Source organism: Apaloderma vittatum, unplaced genomic scaffold, assembly GCF_000703405.1.
Source record: "Apaloderma vittatum isolate BGI_N311 unplaced genomic scaffold, ASM70340v1 scaffold35468, whole genome shotgun sequence".
Lineage (NCBI taxonomy): Eukaryota > Metazoa > Chordata > Aves > Trogoniformes > Trogonidae > Apaloderma > Apaloderma vittatum.
In genome coordinates, this window is record NW_009731104.1 from 21,958 (window position 1) to 44,142 (window position 22,185).

Consider the following 22,185-nt stretch of genomic DNA (forward strand, 5'->3'; position numbering starts at 1 on the left):
TATTGTGGAACGGACTCCCAAGCTTCAGTTTTGCTTATTAAAATGTCTTGAAGGAGCAGTCAAGCTGTGTTTGCTCTAAGTAAATGTAATGTGTAGAACAAAACAGGTTGTGCTGCTGACCTTTCATCCATGCTATCTACCATAGTCTGTGCTTTTGGGTTTTTTTGACGTGAGGTTTTTTTAGGCTTATGCACACATCTCATGGCTTAGAAGGTGCATGCCTGCTGTAAACTCAAGCTAGTGTAGATGCACCTGGAGATTCCTAATTTTCTTGACTTTTGCAAGAGTTTCAGGCAACTAGAAACTTCTCCTTAGATGCCTTGATGTTTTTGAATAGTTTGCTAATTGAGAATGAAGTTTATGTAACAACTAACCAGGATGTTCTTTGCAAGTCACCGCTAGATAACCACATAGTTTGATTGTTACTGATGTGGTGATTTAGCATTATCTGTGGTGTTATACCTACACACAAGGAAATCCTACAGAGAAAAACATGATGTTTGTCTGATATAAAGATACTGCAATAAATTTGTGTTGAGTGCATGAACCTAGGTAGGTGTCAGTACATCTGTTTATCAGTGATATTATACCTCCGTAGTATCTAACTTTTTCCAGATGACTGAATGATGGTGTTACAGGCTATTACCTATCTCTGTAAAAGCATCATTCTTACCTTTTAGTAGTTATAGTAATTTTAGCTATCATGATTGAAGATTTCCTTAATTTATTTTGATGTGAAGATTATCAGTGTTTCGCTGCAAATTTTTTCAGCCTTATCCCAGTGCTTTTTGGTGTCTTTTTATTTTTTTTGTATTCTGGTGATAGCATTGATAGATCTCCACTTAGAGACAGTAAACCTAGGGAGGCTCCCCATTCCACTTTTCCACTTGGGATGTGGGCTTAGCCATGTATGCTAGCAAAGTAGAGGTGACCTTTGAGAGGCTTACAGCAGACAGAGGAGACTTGATCTGAGCAGAACTCAGTGACAGGTGAGGGCTGAACTATTATTTTATATTTCTACAGCTTTTGATGTTAAAAACCCAAACTGTGAATTTGCAATTAATTATTATTTTGTCAGCTGTTTTGTATCAAAATATTGATTTACTGTTGTTTTTGGCAGAGTTTTCCTTTTGTCATGGGCTTCATGAATGAAAGAAAGGAGCCTTTCTATAAAGTTCTTTTTTCTGGTGAGGCTTCTGGAAGGATCACTTTGTGGCATATTCCTGATGTCCCTGTGTCAACATTTGATGGTTTGGCAAAAGGTCTGGCAATTCTGTGCTCTTGATACAGTCTTTTTATTTATACCTTTATGTCAATTTTAATGAAAACTTAAATTCTCATGAAAAATTTTCACTCTAGAAGGTGATGCTCACTCAGTCATTGTGTGATGATTGCCTGTATAGAAGGAGCAAGACACAAATGAAGATAAGTGTCTAGGAATTCTTCATGGAACTGAACGTTATATATATTCCTATTTCATTACCATCAGCCCATAAATGTTTTTCTTCCACATGTCATGAAAATTTACTTGGTTGGTCCTGCTTATGATTGTTTAAAGGGAGGTATAAAAGAAAGGATTTAGTGAGGTGTAACCTAATATTGGAATAGTGACTGCTGACTTTGCGTCCCTAGGCTGCAGAAAGGTTTAGTGAAGGGAAGTGATGAGGAGATGAAAATCTGTGTTTTGCTTTGTTTGGATTTTTATTTTGTTTTGAATTAAAATTAAACTCTTTTCCCTCACTCCGTAGAGATCCCTATTACAGCGACGTGGACTCTTCAGGATAATTTTGATAAACACTGTTCAATGTCAGAGGGCATTATGGATCATCTTTATGAATCTAAAGATAAAATCAAAAGTGCAGTTGTCAGTTCTTCTGTATACATACCCAGTCTTGATAAGCTTGTGTGTGGGTGTGAAAATGGGAACATTTTTGTAACACAAGGTTTAAAAACTGCAAGAGCAAGACTTTTAGAAAACATATCTTTGCTGAAAGGTAGGTTTTAACAGTTTTGTTCAAATTCATCTCAATCATGCACAAAAGACTACATACTTCTGACATCCCCCCCCCCCCCCCCGAGATGCCTGTAAATATTCTCTAAAAAATAGGAAAATTGAAGATTATTATGTTCTTTCTGCCTCTGTAGCTGATCTGTCAAATCATAGCTTAGGACTTCCAAGGTGCTTTTCTCTGTTAGAAGTCCTGGAGTGGCTGTGGGGATGGAATTGCCTGGAAGTGAGATAAGGGCAGTGGTCATTTTGTCACTTTCCTTCGAAAAAGATCATCCTACTGAACTACAAAAAGGGTACATCTCAGTAGCTAAAGATCAGAGTGTAGATCTTTGTCCTCCCTTTAGGAACATGTCCCAAATTGTTTGTTCTCAGGTAAAGAATTGTTGTATTTAGTCTTTTGAATCTCCTGACTTTTAGCAAGTATACTGCAATATATGGAACGCTTTTTCTTAAAGAACAGAAGTAATTTATGCCCCATCTTATTTCAGATACTCTACCTTATAAGCTTCTGAATGGTCATAGTAGCAGAGTCACTTGTTTGCTATATCCACATGATGAATCTGTAAGATACGATCCGAGCTGGCTGTTATCAGGGGGCCAGGATTCTGTTGTGATCTGCTGGGATATACTTACTGGAGGCATCTTACAACAATTTAGTCTGCAGTCTGGTCCAGTGACAGAGCTCTTGCAATCTCCAGAAAATTACAGAGTAAGTAGAAGTGCACTAAAAGCTGTCTCAAAAAAAAAAAAAAATTACCTATATGCCTGTGTGTCTCTATGTATTTATGAGAGAAAAACTTTCTGGCAATACTTTTATCCTGTAGCACTTTACCCTTAGCTTACATTCACTTGATTGTCTTATTTGAAAGTTGCTTTTAATTTCAAGGTGTTGGTTTTTTTGTTACTGTGTGATTTAAGTAATTCAAAAAATATATCTTAAATTAGTGACACATGAAATAGAAGTGCTTAACGTTCTGCTCAACACTTTTAATATCATTAGTATCATTCTTTATGTTAATCTGATCATCTTCTAACTTCTAAAGTTGAAAAGTGTGTTCAGTAAGGCTGGGGTTTGAATATAGTAAGAAAATATTTGGACCAATAGTATTTTAATCTAAATATGTTTCTTCATTTTGGTTCCCAACATATACTTGTGGTCCTTAGCATGTATGCTTTTGTGTTTTATGAGATTCAGACTAGTTTTGTATGTTTTTCTTTAAGTGAATTTTGAAGTAAAACTTTAGAAGGTGATTTATGGTACAGGGCACTCTATGAAAGTTTGTTGAACCAATTCTATCCGCCTCATTCCATGGGGCTGGAACTTCATCATTTTCCTCTTAGAAAGACTGTGAAGACATGTTTGATACTTATGGTTTGCTTGGAGTTCATTTCCATGCTGACATTAAATAGTCCTAAAGATGTTTTGCAATGGCATACATTCTTAATGCTTGTAAGGCTCCCTTTAGCCTTTTTTCTGGAAATGGGGAGGATTTAATGCCTATGTGAGTGGTGCTTCAGTTTCTTTTATAGGGATGATTTTTTCTGTAGGATGAATTCCTTCATGTGCCACTAAAAATTACTTGCAGGAAAAGAAGGCTTTGCAGAATCAGATCCATACAGTGTGAAATGAAATTGTAGCATGCCAAATTTTTACTTAGAAATACCTTGCTCTGGACTTTCGTGTATTAAGACCTGACACAATTTTATAATCACATGAACAGCAGTTGAGTTTAAGGTAATGTTTTACTACTTTCTTTTCTAGGATAGTGGCTACTGTATATTTGATTGTATAATCACTGCTTTGATAGACTAAGTATTGTGAATAAATGATGTCTAAATTACTATTTTTTTAAAAATGAAATATCAGAAAAGATTGTATGTTTTCCTGTCAGGAGATCAGTTGTACAGCTAGCCTGTTGAAAACAAGTTGGAGTTGTAGGCTGAAATAAGAAGGTATTTTTTAAAATTAGTATGTTTTGGAAAAGAAATCACTGGACAACTATTACCAGGCTTCTCAAAATTATGCAGTTATGACTTTGGTTACAGGGTTGAAACTGGAGTTCTTTGTTTTGCAGTTAAAAGACCATGACATTGTGTGCTGCGTGTGCAGTGATCACTCAGTAGCAATTCTCCACCTTCAGAAAAGAGTATGTCTCTTACATGCTAGAAAGCATCTATTTCCTGTGAAGAAGATAAAATTTGACCCTCTTGAAAATCTACTAATTGTTGGATGTGAAGATGATTCAGTTTATATTTGGGAAATTGAAACAGGTAATAACACAGAGGGATCTTTTTTTTATTGTTTTCCTCAGTTTTTTTTTGTATGTCATGTGATGTTATTATATAAACCTAATTTACAGAGGACCTGAGTGGAAATACCAACACATTCAGTATGTTAGAGAGTTAAAATATTTATATAAACAAGCAAGAAATAAAATATTCATATAGTTCAAGGCATGTCACTAATACAACACAGTAGCTTAAGTCAGACCATGACAATCAGATGGCTGGCTGACATTGCAGTGAACTAAGTGAAACATTTTGGGAGCTATATATAAAATGTAAGTTATAATCTTTAGTTATTAAAAAGAAAAATTTTCAGTCCTAACAATCCTAAGTTAAAGCACAAAGTTCTGCTTTCTTTAGAAAAATCATAATCTTAGAAACCTTTGGAGTTGATTGATAATCAGTTAAGAGTGGACGAAAATTGCAAAGCTCACAACTGAGTCAGAAAAATTCAAGCTGAGTGTTTCAGGTTATTCTGTAAATTCCCAGGAGATGTGAGCATGTAACGCTGATTCATAAAGCTAATAAACGTAGTTCTATGAACTTTGACAGACAGAACTGCTGGAAGGTGTAATGGTACTAGACATTACAATACAGTCTTCTCATATGATTCGGAGGAACTTGTCCTGGGAGGATGAAATGCGTAATCAGTCTAAGATCCACCAAAGTGCCCAGCTTACTAATACTATATGAAAACACAGTTTTACTAGTGTAACACTGAGAGAACAATTTACTTCACAAGTTATTACAACACGCTGATGAGGCTATCTGCTTTGGACAAACACATCCCTTGTTTTAAAGCACAAAATAGCTACTTGTGATGAAGGACCTGGTAAAGTGAATGTGGCGTAAATAAACAAGTCTGTTGTGTCAGTCTAGTATCATTAAGCTGGCATAGGAAGTGCCTTCTGGCACTTTTTCTGTTTTCCCCAAATGTACTGACTTGCTGCTTTTAATAAAAAGTTTTTGAATAGAATTTAATTGAACTAACAATAATAGTCAGTTACAAGTTTTAAAAAACTCAGTTTTACACTGAGGTGTTTTTCCTAGTTACTCAAAAATACAAAGTTCCCCTATCGAGTCCTATTTTTGCGTTGTATTTTGAGATTTAAAAATTATTTTAATCTCTTTGGTCAAATATATCAGTAAAAAAATAAGATGACAAGATATGACCTTGAGACTAATAGATTGTGTATAGTATTGAACTTTATTTTTCTTTGCTGTCTTATTGTTGCTGAGTGACTATATGATGGTTTTACATAAATTTTAGCTTTAGTCGCACTGCAACAATACAAGGTAAAATTTTCAAAAGTAAATACTAGATACTGAATTAGGGTACTCTGAACTTGTTGTTGTTTCCTGCATAACTTTTAATTATGTTTTCTGGTAAATATCTTAGATTCTTTTTGTGTGTTCTGCTATTTATGTAGGTGCGTGATACTAGTTTTCTGTGAATTTCCTCCAGTTGCGGAGGCTCATGGATTTTACCCTTCTGCTCAATCCACTTTGTGGAGGATTTGTGGAGCAGTACTGCCTTAGGATCCTTCTTCCTGTCTTGTCATTCCTCTAATTCCTTCATTTTACTAGGCTCTGTCAGTGTGTCTGCAATATTGCAAATAGTTACTTTGTTTTTCCCTCTAAAATGAAGACTATTTCCTCTCCTGTGTGTTCTTTTCTGTTTCTAAGGGTATTTATAGGTCTCATGATAATATCCTCCCTGTGATGGCAGTATCTGCTTTTTCCGTGCAACTAATATTTCTGTTAACAGTTAAAGCTGTAAGTTGTACCTGCTTCATGCTTTTAGTGTAAAGTAACCAAAACAGCAAAAATGAGAAATGAACTTGATTCTCATCATTGCCTTACTGCTTGTTTTGTAGCAATTGCTAGAAAGCCACCTTTACTAGTGATAAAGTATGAAAGGTAGAATGGACAGATATTGTACTAGTCTCTGTAATTAAGGGAAGCTAGAGAAGGTATCTAAATTTTTAGCAGTTGTTAAAAAATATGTATTTTTTTAATGGAGACGTTTGTAAAGATGCTACTAGTTTCCAGCTATTTCATCTACATCTTCATTACTCTTTGAAAACTAATGCTGAAAACAGTTGAGAAATTTAGGTTTAGGAATTCTTTACATAGACTGTTTTATTTCACAGCTTAAAAAGACTCCTCAAATGTCAGTGCAACACTTCATTCCCTTCTTAAACTAACAAAAAAATCCCTCAAACCAACCAACCAAATCCCCCCACAAAATTTTAAGTCAGTGTATAATTATGCTAATGACATGTGAAAGAGTACAATTTAATCCATCACAGCACAAAAAGTTCATTTAAAAGCTGAATTATTAACAGGTTATTCCAAGAGCTGTAGAGGCATCATGAAGAAATACACTAGTTCATATCAAGGTGTATCTTTAGTACAACTTTTGTTGCACGGTAGTGCCTGCAGGAGGATAGTGATGTACAACAGTTGTTTTTGTGTTATGCACTAAGAAATGGGGTTATTTTTTCTACTTTCACAATTTTAAGAAAAGCACAACATTTTTTTTTTAGTTTAACCCTTTCATGGAAAGTGTGAATTCTAGTAAAAATTTGGAAGATTTAAGAATATCCTACATGTTAAAAAAAATTGTCCAAATTCTCAACTTCTTACTCTTTCAGGATTCTTATTTCTTCATGGAACATATATTATTAACTAGAAATAGTGCTGAAAAGTCATAGATATTCTAAACCTCTGGGGCTAAGTAAGTAATTTCTAAATAATTCACTCTGTCATTTTTAGATTGAAAATTTTGGCTGTTAATTGCAAACAAGTTGTCTGTGGAGGCCTGAGAAAAGAGAATTCTATCCTTATGTGCTGTTAGAGAAAGCCAGATCTTCACTGCTCAGAAAGATGTCTTGCAGGATTAAATAGTACTTAGACAGTGTATGCCTTTGAATTAACTCCTGACAGTGAGGATACTTTAATCCTCACTGTGTGGCTCTTCTTAGTGAGGTTCTTCCTTAGTTAAAAAAACAACCAGCCAAAAAACCAACCAACCAAACAAAAACCCAAAGAACTCAAATGATCATTTCTTTCCTAGGTTTATGTACAATAAACATTGTGGAGTGAATTCAGTGGTTCTGCTGTGTGGGCTTAACAACATGGAAAAAGACTTATTAATTCTATAGCAATGCTAGGCTGAAATGCCCTCGACAACATAAGAGCTAATAGTTTCTATTAACATACAGTGCCCAAGGCAGCCCAAAAGCTCTGGAGACAGAACTACATCTGAGATACAACTCTTTAGTATAGCTAGATAACTTCACACTAAGGAACAGTGAATTCTTTGTAAATCAGTGAGATTAAATAGCATACGACTGTAATGGTAACATGGAGACAAAAATCACTACATTTAACTGTCTCCGCTGTAAAAATGTTACCTGTTTCAAAATTAATGAGTAAGTAAAATTGATGCTTATATATATTACGTATTCAGAAAGGGTGCAGATGGTTAAATGTGACTTTTAGTTGCTGTTTCAGTAGCTTTTCTTACTAATTTCAAAACAGAATGAGAGCTGCAACCACCATTTCTTAAGGAATAGCTGGAATACAAGATGAAGTTATTTGCTATATTAGCCATTAACTTTGTTCATTCCCATTAGGCATTGGTAACTAAAAGAAGCCATCTAGGGTAAATACCTGGGAAAGCCTACAAGGATGTGCTATAGTTGGTTTAATGTTGAATTCTATCTGTATTGCAGGAGAACACAAGAGGTCATGGCATTGATCCTTGAAACTGGCCTGACCTAGATCAAAAGCTATGTAGATACTTCAGTGCCACTCGGGCAGAGAAAGCATTGTTCAGGTATATGGGAAAGATGTATACAGAATCACAAACTTCTGCAGAAACACAGCAGCCTTCCATTCTCATTTTCATCTGTTGGCAAATGAACAGGCAGCCCTGCCCCAAGTACCGCTTGCCTACAGTATCTGTGAGCGTGTCCCCTGACTCAGTTAAGTAGGATAAAGTGTGAGGGGTAGCTTTGTGCTTGGGTTCCATTATGGAAATGGACATCAGATGAAATTTTTGTTGTTTCTACGGCCAAAAAGTGTTGTTCTCTGTTCTGACTATGCAGTTAGATTCATGACTGGGGCGTTGTCTCTTTAATTGAAAGTCAGTGGATGACCTGGTTTTGTGTCAGACTCGTGTATCACTGTGTGCGGTTTGAAAAAACTTGAACATTGTTACTGTACTAAAGTTAATGGATAACTGGGAAAACAGCCAGTCTGTTTATAATTTTGGGCTGTGGATTAAGGAATTTCCATGAATATTTCAATATTTACACTGCTGTAGAGTCAGCAGGTATTCTACTGAATTTGACAGATAATTAAAAAAGTTTAGGGGCATATAGTAGCTATGACTGTTTTTCAGTTTTACCAATTTAACTTCAAAACTATCCTTCCAGCAGGTACTTAAGAAGCTGACCTCTTAAGCAGATGAAAGACTTCATAATGCGTCCAATTGCCTATGACAGATGCTGACACAGTTTTTTCAAAAAGCACTCCGAAGTTTTCACAATATTTATTTTATCTTTTAGCAGGCTTTCATGGTAGTTTTTCTATACTTTATAGGTTTGTGGATATGTTGTCATGCAGATTATAATCTAAACCAGTACTATTCTGTGTACAACTTGTACCCTCTCTTTGTGAGATAGCCAGAGATTATTTTATGCAGTCAATGGGAACTTGCCCGAGTACAGTAGATTGCCTCTGTGCCAAATAGTCAGTTCGTGATCGTTTATGCTGAAATGTGTTAAATACCAAGAGTACAGTTGACTTCAAGTGGAATTTACCTTAACTAACTTGAGACTTCTATTTATACTTAAGACCTCTACCTATGAGCTTGTAGTCCAAGTTATTTTAGTAATGAGCAGGAAGAAGTAGAACTAAGAAGTCTGTATCGTTTCCCCATGGACTTGAATGAAAGTCAAAGAAATACGGCAGGGGGAGGAAAAGCAAAGATAGTTACAGGTCTGGAATAAGATAAAATTGAATTCCGTCCTTTTAGTTCTTTGGTTTATGGAACATTTTACAGTCGCTCTATTTTAAGTTTAAATGTTGTTGTTTCACATACATGTATGTTGCACATACATTGTAGAAAACAATACAGAAGCCATGAAAGAATATCTGTGGAGTTTTGTGTATTTTGCCTAAATTTTAATATATGGGTACAGCAACTTCCCATTACAGTGGAATATCTTTCCATGACAATAAATATAGATCTAATAATACATTTGTAATATTACTATAGCGTGTGTACAGGATATGTTCCAAACTTTTGTGTGCTAGAAGACAAATACGAAGATCAATAACAAATTTTATTCTAATTAAAGTGTGGAATATTTTTTCCAATAGCCACCACTTGAAATCCACTCCAATAAGGAAATTAGCTGTTCTTTATATTGCTTTTACTTTTCCCTAAGCAGTTTGTTTCTTTGCTTTTTTCTTAAAAAAAGGTAAATATGAGTACGATAAGATGTGAAAAAAAGTATCAGTGGTTTGGGTTTCTTTTGTGCTATATATGACATATGGCAGCATGTCTAATAAGCCACATTTCTTTGTAATATGTTTTGAGAGTGAGGAAAGAAAGGGTAGGTGTTAAAGAGCAATCTGCCTTGCTCAGAGGTAGCAGTCTTCATTTAGCACATGTAGATTGATCTTTCATTTAGTACTAGCTTAATAGGGACGTATTCCTTGGAGTTCATTGTGCTTATAGAATGAATCATCTACTAATTTCCTTTTATTTTCTTTTCCCTTGCAAGTCTTGTTCTATATTATTGTTTTACAACATGCTCAGTATGAGTTTAAAAATAAAATAACATCACTTCATAAAACTTGGTGGTCCATTATCACAATAATATGCCTTTAACTTTACAGTGGCTACACTGTTTTTTTCATACTCACTCAGGGAATGCAGATTTTGAAAACTGTCTTGCATGTTGCTAGACTCAACACAGAAAATATTTGTAACATAGGCCAAAAGAATATTTTTGCTGAGATTTAATCTCCTGTACAGCAAAAATTAAGAGTACGCTTACTATCTTTACTAGAAAAGGTCTTAATCATCTTACAGGTTTCTTCTCTGAATAGACTGGGGATTGTCTTATTGCATTGTTGTCTGTAACACTGTCGCTACTGTTATTGTTATTATGCTATATCAGAATAAATTCAAGTGCAGATAGAGCTCACTTGCATTTAGAGTCTTAGTGTAAACAGTGCCCCGTGTGATGAGGGAAATCTGTCCAATATGCAGAGTTCTTCTTTGGTCTTTTTCAGATGACCAGTAAGGGTGCTTTTATATGTTATTGTAGTGCCATTATAATTTTTCACTACTTGTTTAGAAGCTATTTTTTAAAAATGGAGTGTGAGTTTTAAAACCAAAGTTCAAAAGACTTTGTGTCATATTCTAAGCCCTAGCCTTGGAGCTTGTGTTTTGCCACGGTGAGTATCACAATATCTGAGTGCTCAGACGCAGTATTTCTGCCATCTTCTTGTCAAGTGCAGAAGCGTTACGGTTGTCCTGGCTTCTAACTTCTGAATTTAAGTAACGCAGGAATCAAAAATTAAGAGTGCTTTCTATAGAATTATTCTGAAACACTAAGTGTTACGTAATTTTAAAAGCCATGTTTTCACGTATACAATGCATCAGTAACTTGCATGAAAGTTACCACGATACAGGGGTTTTCTTTGCTATTGCTGTCTGTCTTTGCAGACTTAGCATTGCTTTCATACTTTAACATAAATTTCTACATGCATACAGTCAAATGTGCTGAACCATTTTGAAACACTGTTTAAAGATAACTTGTATGTAGTTACATATATTCCAATATTTTTCTAATTGTTGCTGACAAGAAGTCTTCTAAATCTCAGGCTGTATCCCATTAGTTGCAGAATGTGTGGGGTTTTGGTTTGTTTGGATGTTTTTCTTGTGGGTTTTTGTTTTTTTAAGTAGACCCTTATTTAGTATGTGTGAAAACTTTTCTTATCTCAGAAATTAGTGATTAAACTGTTTAGAAAACTAAAGCTTGGATTTCGTTTAGTAACTTTGAGGAAATAAGCTGTACAGTTTTAATGAAATTTAGAACCACATTGAAGTAAACTTCATCATTAATTTACTATACATTTGTGCCTAGGTAATTGTAGAAGCAACAATAATTACACTCCTGTTACCCCTTTGTCATTACAAAATTTGGTGATTTACAGGCTCTTTTGATATCTCTTTCATTTTGCCTTTCTTTCCCTCAGTTGTCACCTTCATCTTTAACTCATGATAAACCACAAACCTTCAAAAGTGCCTAATGGCAAACTATGTTAAGTGTTACTTGATAGAATGCCTGTAGAGTTGTTTTAGTGAAATCTTTTTAGACAGCTGGATAGTAAAATTAGTCTTCTAATAAAATTGCCATAATTTCTGTGAATGAAAATATTCAAGCATTAGAAGGCTTATGGAGAGATGCAAGCTTTTCAGAATATATATTGTTTCATCATTTTCTTGGTTTTTTTCCACAACACTGAAGTTTGGGTAAAATTTCTCTTGTTTCAGTCTAACTCTGTGCATTTAAAAAAGTTCTGTCATTCAGTCAGTCTTGTACACACACTCACAAATTCCACATATACTCAGTTCACACCCACACAGTATCTTTGCTTTCCTTCATTGTGGAATTGCATTATATAGTATTTTTTAAATAGCAATTTTTTAAACGACAGATTTACGTTATCAGATACACCTAGAATATAGGCCCTAAAATCTGCTTGGTTATACAAAAGCCATTTTTGTGCATACTGTTTCTGATACTAGGGCAAATGGGTCTGGTTTGATATTTGTAAGAGTGATCTCTCTGTTATATTACACCTTATTTGCTAATACTTTGTGAAGCTATAAAGAGTAGCCCTTCCAAAACTATGGCTCAAATATTAAGTACCCTGTTGCATTACTGGAAGGTGTTAACTGAAGACTGTGAAAGACTTGTATCCTCCTGAAAGGAGCTTTTCCTATTTGGAAAAGGCTCTAGTGATCTAGCTCTTCTGTTCTTAGGTCATGGCCTGACCTTCAACATGAATAGTTGGGGCAGGCACCACGTGGGTTGAGATCTTCTTGATTTCTCTCCCCCCTCCACCTTCATGCTTAAGAGGCATCCTTAGAGAAAGGGAGAACCTGCGGGGAGTGGGTTAATCCAGCTGTGCACTATTGAACTGAGACAAAGTAATGTCTTGGACTGAGAGTACTGTAACATTAAACAATTAACACAATGCAACATGAAACAATTTCTGGTTTAAACAAGCTTTCTCTAAGAAAGCAGCTCTGTGAAGACATTCAGGGTATGTTAAATGTAATACGATGCAAATGATAACATACAGTAAGCTGGAAGGTTGAATTTTACTGTAGTTTCTCAGCACATCTTATGCTGTCACTTAAATCCCTTTCTAAAAAAAATGAAGGATAAGGAAACATTGGTTAGCATGTTTTGAAAATGTGAATGAATAAAAATAAGTCATGAGCATGAATTTATATCCTTTGAGGAAGTTTAAGGGTTTCTTTTGTTTTACTCTGTCAGTCTTAACTTTAAACTTCACTGATGTTTTACCTTTTTAGTGGCATCCTGTACTTTTTTACATGCAAGCCTCAGATCAGTAAGTAGCTTGCATTTGAATATTGCAGAGCACTCTAAATTTGAATTGTTTTTCAGTAACTACTTATTGAAGTAGAATAATACAAGTTAGTGGTGCTTTGGAAAGTCTGTCTCGGGGAGAGGAGGGCAGAAACACAGTATCACCATTTGCCCGATCTGCAGAAGCTAAGGACACGCTCCTTTAGGCTGAAAGCAGTCAGGTTTCTTTATATTTGTATGTATACATAAACACATACTCTGATGTACTTTGTGTATAGTAGATGGAGCATGCATGGAATTTAGCTGTATGTGTCTGAAGGGATGTGTCTCTTACAGTTGATAGTTGATCTTAATTCTTTGATAATGAAGTAAGATTATATTTTAAAAAAAACAAACTCAAAACAATAGGGGAAACGAAAACTGGTTGACATGGTCAGTGCAGTTAGACAGAAGAGTTCATATCGGGGAGAGTTTTCCAGACATCAAGGGATGGGTTCTTGTCCCTCAATCCATGTATCAGATGGCAATTAATTAGAAACTACTCGCATCTCTTCCAAGTTCAGAGCTGGACACTTCTGTTTAGCCCAGTTTAGACATTTACTAGATGTCAGCAATTCCTGTTAGAGGATTGATGTCCTTTGCTGTTTAAAATAGCTTGGGTGGAACCAGGAAGAGAACAGGGAAGTCTTAATGTCCTTTCTTTTGGGTTGTTGTGTGTGCAGCAGAAATCCTGAGATGAGAACTGGCTGCATTGGAGAACTGCTCTTTTTGCTTACGTTATATGTGATATTCCAGTAGTTTTCTTTGGATTGTTCTTAATGGCCTTTTTTAGCTGAAAGATATTCTGACAAGAGTTTGCTAATGCTATTCTGAAAGTGTATATTCTGAAGAATGTCAGTAATGTACAGCAGTTGGATGACATGATAGAAATCTTCCAGATGCAAAAATCATTAGGAACTGTCTGCCAAGACACTCTACATGTACTCTATGCAGTGCTGTAGTCACAGGGCATATCCATTATTAATCTATTTCTCTATGTAAAATATCATTTTAAAGATTACTAGATTTTATTAGGCTGGGGTTTGTTTGATCTATCCAATTTTTATTTGCTAGGTTGCATTTGCTTTTGTCTTGATATCGGTTGGAAATATATATGCTTGCTTAATGCTGTGTTTATTCCATCTATTTTGGACCATTTTTTATTAGAGTGGCAGCACTAGCAGGAGAGATTTTTTAAGCCAAGTTGTTGACCACTGTCTTGGAGCAGGATGGTAGATTTGTAAAATTCAAGCATCTTCTAGTGAGTAATATAGAATTTCTGTTTGCCTGACTACCAGCGTAGAAGAAGGTGGGTGGAAGTTTCTTTTCAGATGAAGTAGGTATTTATGGAAAGGAAGATCTTGGCAGAAAATAAAACAACAAATATTACAGATTATATGTTTTCTGAAAGGTGAGAGTTTTTGTTTTGATTGCTAGTAAAGAGAAAGATTTGTTCTTGACCACATTCTCTTTTTAAATAAAATCAATTCTGAAAACCATTTTTTATTCACAGATCACTGTTAGACTGTAAGATTCAGCTGAGTTACTAGGTCACAGCAGCACTGCAATATTGAAGATTTTCAATACTTTAGCCGTGACAGCAAACAGAAAGCACTGGAGCCTGATGATATGACAGGTCATGTGATGTCAGTGAATCCCTTGTCTTGAGGCAGGAAAATATGCATGATCTCTCCAGTAAAAATGTAGAATCCGGAGAACTGTGTGGACAACGCTAATGCCAGGAGACACAATTTGTAGTACTTGGTCCAGAAGAGGAATAAGATGTTTTAACAGTCTCTAGCCAGTCACATCTGCTGGTCCAAAGCTGCCCAGGAGAATGAAATACTCCACTCTTGTCTGTTCCTGAGACTTGGTTGCCATGGTCACAGCTTTAGAGAGATAAAGACTTTCTTTTCCTGTATTTTGTATGTATAGTAGGGGGTCATAGCAGTGGTGTTGCTGCTACTTAGACAACCCTGTCTTTTCCCTTTCATCCATTGTTATTTTTTCTTGTAATCAAAAGCTTTTGGGCTCATTTGGGTTTAAAATACTTGATGTTAGAGAGTTGTCTTTATTTCTGTCCTCTTTCTTATACTCCCATTTAAAAGCTATTTCTTTTCTTACTCTTCTTGTTTTCCTTTAAAATCAGAGACAACATATTCCTAACTGTATGGAACAATAACCACCATGTTCTTTTGACTGCAGTGATCAGCATGTCTTTGTCACATACACAGGTTTCTCCATCTGCCCTGCCCCTCCCCTCTCTTCCCTGTTTTTCTTCTCTTCAAGAGGTGTTCAGGGGTTGCAGAATACAGATCTCTTCCTTTATTTTGTCTCTGTTGCCTACTTACTGTGCAAATTAGTATTTTGGGCTCTGCAGAAGTGTGAAGTACACTGGATAAAGTAAGCCCTTTGTAACGCTTTTGTGAATGTACCATCTCTTTTCATCACACTTATTTTCCTGTACACTTTGTACCCTTTTGTTGTAGCTGTAGATGTAGACACAGATTTGTACATATACACAGACACAGATCCATGATTAAAAAGTATATTCAAGAAAGCATTTTTTTTTCTTTTAGGAACTTTTACTTCTTCCAATCTTTTTCTTTCCACTAAAAGTTTTTTGTGCAACCAGAAGGTGAAAACTTGTCTCTGAAACTGTTGCCAAGGAAGAAGCTCTGATATACAGGAAATGCAAGTGTTACCTATTTTCTCGTTTTTACTCCTTATGTATATATAGGGAGTATTAAAAGTCAGGCAACTCAAATCTTGATTTTTGTTGGAAACGTGGTTTTATCCTCTCTTGCTACGGGAGTATGATAGCCTTAATTAAATGATTGAATTCTGTTTTATATCCACAACATTATTCCACAGAATAGTCTGACTCTGAGGGATGACTGGTGATGTGGCATCCACAGACTGAAAGACTACACTACATGTATAAAGAGGCCAAAATAATATTAGTTGAATGACCGTATTATTTCCAAATGTCTTGACTTTGCAAACACTGTAATACTTTTTAAGAATGTGTGTTTGCTCGCGTGAGTCTAGTGTGAGTTTTGTAATCCTTTCTTGTAAGGCATCTACTAGTATAGTTTTTTGTGTTCCTGAAATACTGAAATGTTGCATTGTTGGTAAATTTGTAGCCAGTGTTGTTCTGAAGTTTATGAGACAGTCTGACTGTAAAGATCTTTGGGCAACTTGCTTTCCTTCCAGTAAGTATTCAGTTCTCTAACTGTCCCTGACACTGACTGCACGTCCTGGGGAGTGATGAAAAAATGACGTATTAAAAACAACTGGGGCTGATCCTTATTTTGTCAGTGCAATATTATAGTAATCTATGATATTCGGTTGGTTTTGTTAAAAGGCAAAGGATCAGTCGCATTACTTTCTTCCTCTCTGAATGCGAAGACTCTTGGCCGTGTGAGTAATGGCGGAGATAGTACAGTTAACAAAAGTGGATGAGTTTGGGAGAAATAATGTCAGATAAAGAGGTTTTATACACATTTACACACACAAACACTCTGTGAGATCCCTCAGTCTCAGTCCAATATTTTTTAGCAGGTGTTACTGATAGAACTTCAATGTTACCCATTTTTTCTGGTAGCAGTGAAAGGTAAAATTTATGTTTTGTTACTTGAGGCTGCAAGGAATTTAAACTTAAGGGAAAAAAAATTTCATGTTATAACAAATATTTAATACTTTTAAAATACTAAATATGTCTTTTATCTCTGATATTTATAGGAAGCATGCCATTTTGGCAATTTTTCTAAGAGTTTAATTCCTGTATGAAATGTGTACGTTATAGTAGGAGCTAATTTCAAATACGTTTAAGCTCAGTTTAGTTATCTTTAATGTTAGTTATAAATTAAGAACTATTACTAAAATTATTACTAAATAAAATTATTACTAACATAGTATAACTGATTATATCAGTTAAAGGAATTGGATTGCCTAGAGCCACGCAAGTGATGAAATAATCTCTGAAACATTGTATTCATATTCCTGACTACTAATCTAGGTGTAGTATATTCAGGTGTTTGAAGTCTCAGATGTAAAGATGGTGTTTAGGGATGGAAGGAAGAATTTGAGCTTTCCCTTGCTATTTGTAATCTAGAACACTAGAGGACAGCACTAAAATATTACATAAATGTGTTATTGTTTACAATGTTAATGATACAGATGCTCTGTGGTGCCTTTGTGAGAAGGCAAATGACTTTTAAACTGAGTTAGAGCAAGTGGTATTCTTAATTTCCTTTGCTCTTTGAAATCTGCATCTTTATTATACAAAATACCTTAAATTTCTTGTGGTCTGAATCTAAGCTATTTACTGCAGTGATTTCATCAAAAATCAAGCTTTATTTTTTTAACGTAGCAGTTGTTTAGAATAGACATTTGTATAAAATTAGATTTTTAAGGACTAGAAAATAAGGAATTAGTTGGTTCATCTGTAAATGATTTATCTGCTGATGTGAAATGCTCTATGTTAATGCTATGATCCTTAAACTGAAATATGAAGCTTAGTTCTTTGGAAAAAAAATTGCAGCTTCTGTTGTGTTTCTCTAGGCACACTGGAACGACATGAAACAGGTGAAACAGCAAAAGCAATTCTTGCTTCCATTGAAGATTCAGAATACTTAGTGACAGAGGCTCTACTTCCTGTATCTCAAGAGTCAAAAAGAAATAAAAATGCTGGATACAAACACTGTAGCTCATATAAGCATGGCATGATCTCTTACAATTTTACTCATACGGAAAAATCTTCAGATAAGGTAAGAATGAAGGGTAGAGCATTTCTCAAGAGCAGTGGGTTGTGATCTAAATTCTTTACCCTTTCACCTTCACTGATGTGTAGCCATGTATAAGCAGCGTGGAGGCTCGGGTTTAAGTTTATAAAAGCTTGTTTTGGCTGGCTCGGTTCTTATGCCTCTAACCCCATCCCACAGAACAAATGGGGAAGGTGAGGGCAGTGCCTTATGCAGATCATCTCAGAGCCTTGGCACCCAGAGTTGGACCCTGTTTCCTTATGCCTCTGGCTTACAACTGCACATATTAGCAGCACCCTCAAAACAATTGAACTGAGCAGTTGGAATGTATATGCCTTGAGAAAAAGTATGTCAGTGCACAATATACTGGTCTTTCCGTTACTGCTTTACCATGAAACTGCAAATTCATACTGTCAATCAGTCATAGTTTTTATTGGGTGTTTGTTTTCTGTTAACATCATCACAGAACAGAGTGCAAGTGCCTTACATTTATATTAGTGTGATCACATTTGGCACCTTATTGTTTAAAAAGAGGAGGGTAATGTTCCTAGTGAGATACATGACTGCAAGCAGGTGTGATACTCTTAAGGAGAGATTTGGCCAGGCACCGTACTTAGCTTTATCTAACAGGTTTTTTTTACAGAAGTCACTTAACCAAATAATTGTGACTGGTGAAAAAGATGTGCTCTTTTATTTTTGTTTTGAAAAAAGTAATAGAAGGAAATACTATACTGAAACTAGTGTTACATACTGGAACTAGTGTTAATATCCTGTTAAAGCAGAGAAACTGAGTACAGAGACACCATATAATGAGAAATAAGATTGAAAACGCAATAGTAATTCTATTTGTTTGTGGCCTAGATATATCTGTGATTTTCAGTTATTTGTGGATATTTAAAAAGCTGATATTTGCTAAATGTGAAACCCATTATTATAATTGCCTCAAATCTAATACAATCTCAAATACAACGAAGTAGATACTGTCTTATTCGGGTTGGAAAATAATGATATACAGATTTGTATATAGCATTTCTCTGAAAGCACTGTTCGTGCATCGGGAGTGAATCTATTCACTGAACTCTTGATATGGGTGTATCTTAAGAAGGGAGCGTTGATTTTGTTTGTTAATTTTTACCACCTTTTAATTAATGGAGTTTGGGAATTCCAACCTCTGCAGTAGACAGAGGAAGTTACATCTGCAGTTCCTCAACCCTGAATGTGTATTAAAAAATACCTTCCCACAAGTATGAGAAAATGAAAAATACTTTCCCTCAACTCACATGTGGAAGCAACCTTCAGAATAGTCCCTGGCCTTTTCCCAGCTTTATTAATTATGGTAAACTAAATACTGGATATTCCAAAATTCTGTCATGACAAAGAACAGCTTAGTCTAAATCCTTATTCTTGAATTTTCTTTTCTAGTCTTTTTCTTTATTGTACTTACAAATTTACATATAATGATTGTTGTTTAACTCGTAATATTTGTCTTTGACCTTTTACTAACCTTACTCTGATTTCTAAAGTTCTTTTTGATCCCATTTTCTGAAAAGTCTTATTAGAGCATAATCCTGCTGAGCATGTTGTGGGGCAGATGGTGCACTAGTTGGCCATTGACACAGAATCTGATCTCACTGTTAGTTTATGAAAAGGAATAGTTTTGTCTTGCCTTTTGAAAGAGGAACAACGGAAAAAGTTACAGTGGTTGTGCTTGGAGAATAACTTTATTATACCTATTGAAAATTACATGGATTTAACAAAGTGGCTGGAAAGAAAATGTGCTGCATGTGTAATATGGGAAAATAGGTTTTGGTAAATTTCGAAGTGTGGAGTTTGACATACTTTAGGAATTACAATGATCTTAAATTGGAAATAATAGCATGGTAGGCAGCAGTGGAGTTGTAATAATAATTTATTGTGTTTTTCTTGTTCAGATATGCATCTTATCTGTGCTGATTTCTCAGGAAAACATTCAATTTTCTTGTTTATGTGTTGTTCATTTTCTTGTTCCAATGAAAATTTTTTGAGAGAATATAATTGATGTCTCTTAGACTTTCCAACGACAGGCAAAATATCTTTTTTATTTTTTTCTTAATTCATCTTCTTTTTGTCATTATAGTCCTGTTATTTTAGTCTAATTTCCTAACAACAAATGAAGTTCTATACTTGGGAAACCTCTTTCCGTTCATCAAAAATCTGTCATCCATTACATCCAGTGCTTTTTTCCACCTCCATCCCCATTAGAGCAGAGTCTGCAGATTGATGTGAGAGATGCTGGAGGCTAAATGTATAGGGTGTAGCTGAACCTGGGAAGAATATAACAATGGAGGTCCTCTTAATGTTCCAGAAACCCGGTGTGGGCTGTACAAAAGGAATTTGGAGCTCCGTGGCTTTTTTTAACACAGTTTCGTTATTGCTGAAATGAAAGCTTGGTAACAAGTCAGCTGCTTTTTCTTAATTCTTATGCAGGAAATTTTTGTTTGTTTGTTTTTCAGAGTGCTATGTTGAATCTTTTGAGTCATTGTATTTTAGCATCTTGAAATCTAGATCCCATGAAATACTGAGAGTTCCATGAATACTGGAGAGTTATGTATTCCATATCATAATCAGTTAGTGTATAATAACCACACAGATGAAACTATCACAAAACTTTCAGATTAGAGAAAGGTTTTAGTATGCCTATATACAATTATTTCACTATCAGTTTGCTGCTTTAGCAGATTGTATATTAGAAATTCAGCAACACACTAAATTGTTAATATTTCTGTTCTTTAAAAATGCAGTCACTTTTAGCATACTTTTTCAGAATTCAGTCTCAGAAAATATATGTAACGGGAAAAAAACGTAGTTATTCTGTCCTGTTGGTATTACACTTGAGTGATTCTTATTTTGTACAATGAGGTGATCCACATGAAGATCGCAAGTAAGGTTCAGATTTTTGCTTAATATTTATTATGTTGTTTTGTCATTAGTATCATACTTCACACAAAATAACATTTGGAAAGTAAGGGTCTTTCTGTACTCTGTTCTAAGAAAGAAAGATATCCTCACATAGCACTCCAGCTTCAAAGGCTTTCTTTCAAAACATTTGTCATCATGTAAATCACAGATACAAAAGCAGAATGCTTTGATTTCATGGTATTTTGACCATTTTAATTCTTTTATTGTGCTGCACGTGCCAGTGGGAGTACCAATAACAGATGAGTGTGACAAATGCAGTTAACACAAGATCCATATTAATGTTGTCAAATCCCCTTGATATATTTAAACAGATTTTAATTATTTTCAATGTCAAAAGACCCAAAATATATAGCTTAATAGTTCTTCAAGAAAGCTTTACTTAATATGTGAATGTAAAACCTCTCATAAAAATGAAACTTTTATATTGGCCCTAGTCATTGACATGGGGTATTCATCAAGTCAGCAATTTGTGTGGCAAAGTGCTATTTGAATAGTGTATTGTTAGAATACTTATGGTCCACTTGACAAGGGCTCTTGCTGTAAATAGTGCAATTTGACTCCAGCTGTTAAAGAGTGGCTTTGACAGCAGCCAAATAGAATGGAGATGCTTTACTGCACCGCAGAAAAATCAATATTGGGTTCTTGTTCATAGTAACCTGTTTTTTCTTTTTTGTAGATTTATACAAGACTATCTAGACTTCATTTGTGGAAGTTTAAATATTATAGTAAAAGTGGGTTTGTTTTATTTCCACGTTAATGGTGGTGATGAATGATGCTTGTGTTTAGTAAAATAAAAAAAATGGTACTTTGTGGATGTACATAAACAATATGGTAATGCAGCATTATTGCAACTCTCAGCTTGTGTGAATGGATGTGGGTGCATAAGTTATGTAACTAAGGATGAAAATAGTCGTTCTGTCCTCTCTGTTCTCCTTTTCGTAGTGTTACCGTAGTATCACTGTAAATTTTCTAAAGCATGGGGGTTTCAACGCAGATTTCTTTTGTTGTTCTTTTTGTAACAATCCCCACAGATGTTGACAATCTGTAGTGCCATTGTAGATTTTCCTGAAGCACAGTCTTGCTGGTGCTGAACAGTTTTCCAGCAGTATTTAGTGACACAAGGTTGCTATGATACCTGGCCAGTAGCAATAGGTATTGAATCATGGGTCTTAATTACAATAGACTACACACTAGATTGTGCACTCGTGGTGTTTATATGGAACTAACTCTCGTTATACCTTTAAGTCATAGTTATATTTGAAAATTGGGGCTGTGTTAAAAGCTGATTTAAAAAAAAGTAATTAAAATGCTTTGGTACATCATGTGAAGATTTCATTGATGCACAGAAAAAGCTGTATATGTCTGGGAATTATTCTACTAATGTTCCAGAAACCTTTCATGTTAGAAAGTTTCTTAGCTTTTCACCTTAAATAATTTGGATATACATCTGTGCTTGTCATGCGTGGATATTTCTAGT

General features: G+C 35.1%; 1 protein-coding gene across 1 annotated transcript in view; it reads left to right on the forward strand.

Annotated features, from left to right (window-relative positions):
* The window catches only part of WDR72 (WD repeat domain 72), a 101,976-nt gene that overhangs the window by 14,010 nt on the left and 65,781 nt on the right, over positions 1–22,185 (forward strand). The window contains exons 9-13 of the mRNA XM_009875056.1: positions 1,121–1,262; positions 1,749–1,994; positions 2,500–2,720; positions 4,087–4,282; positions 17,551–17,756. Of these exons, the coding sequence (XP_009873358.1) occupies positions 1,121–1,262; positions 1,749–1,994; positions 2,500–2,720; positions 4,087–4,282; positions 17,551–17,756 (1,011 nt within the window). The remainder of the gene's footprint in view (positions 1–1,120; positions 1,263–1,748; positions 1,995–2,499; positions 2,721–4,086; positions 4,283–17,550; positions 17,757–22,185) is intronic.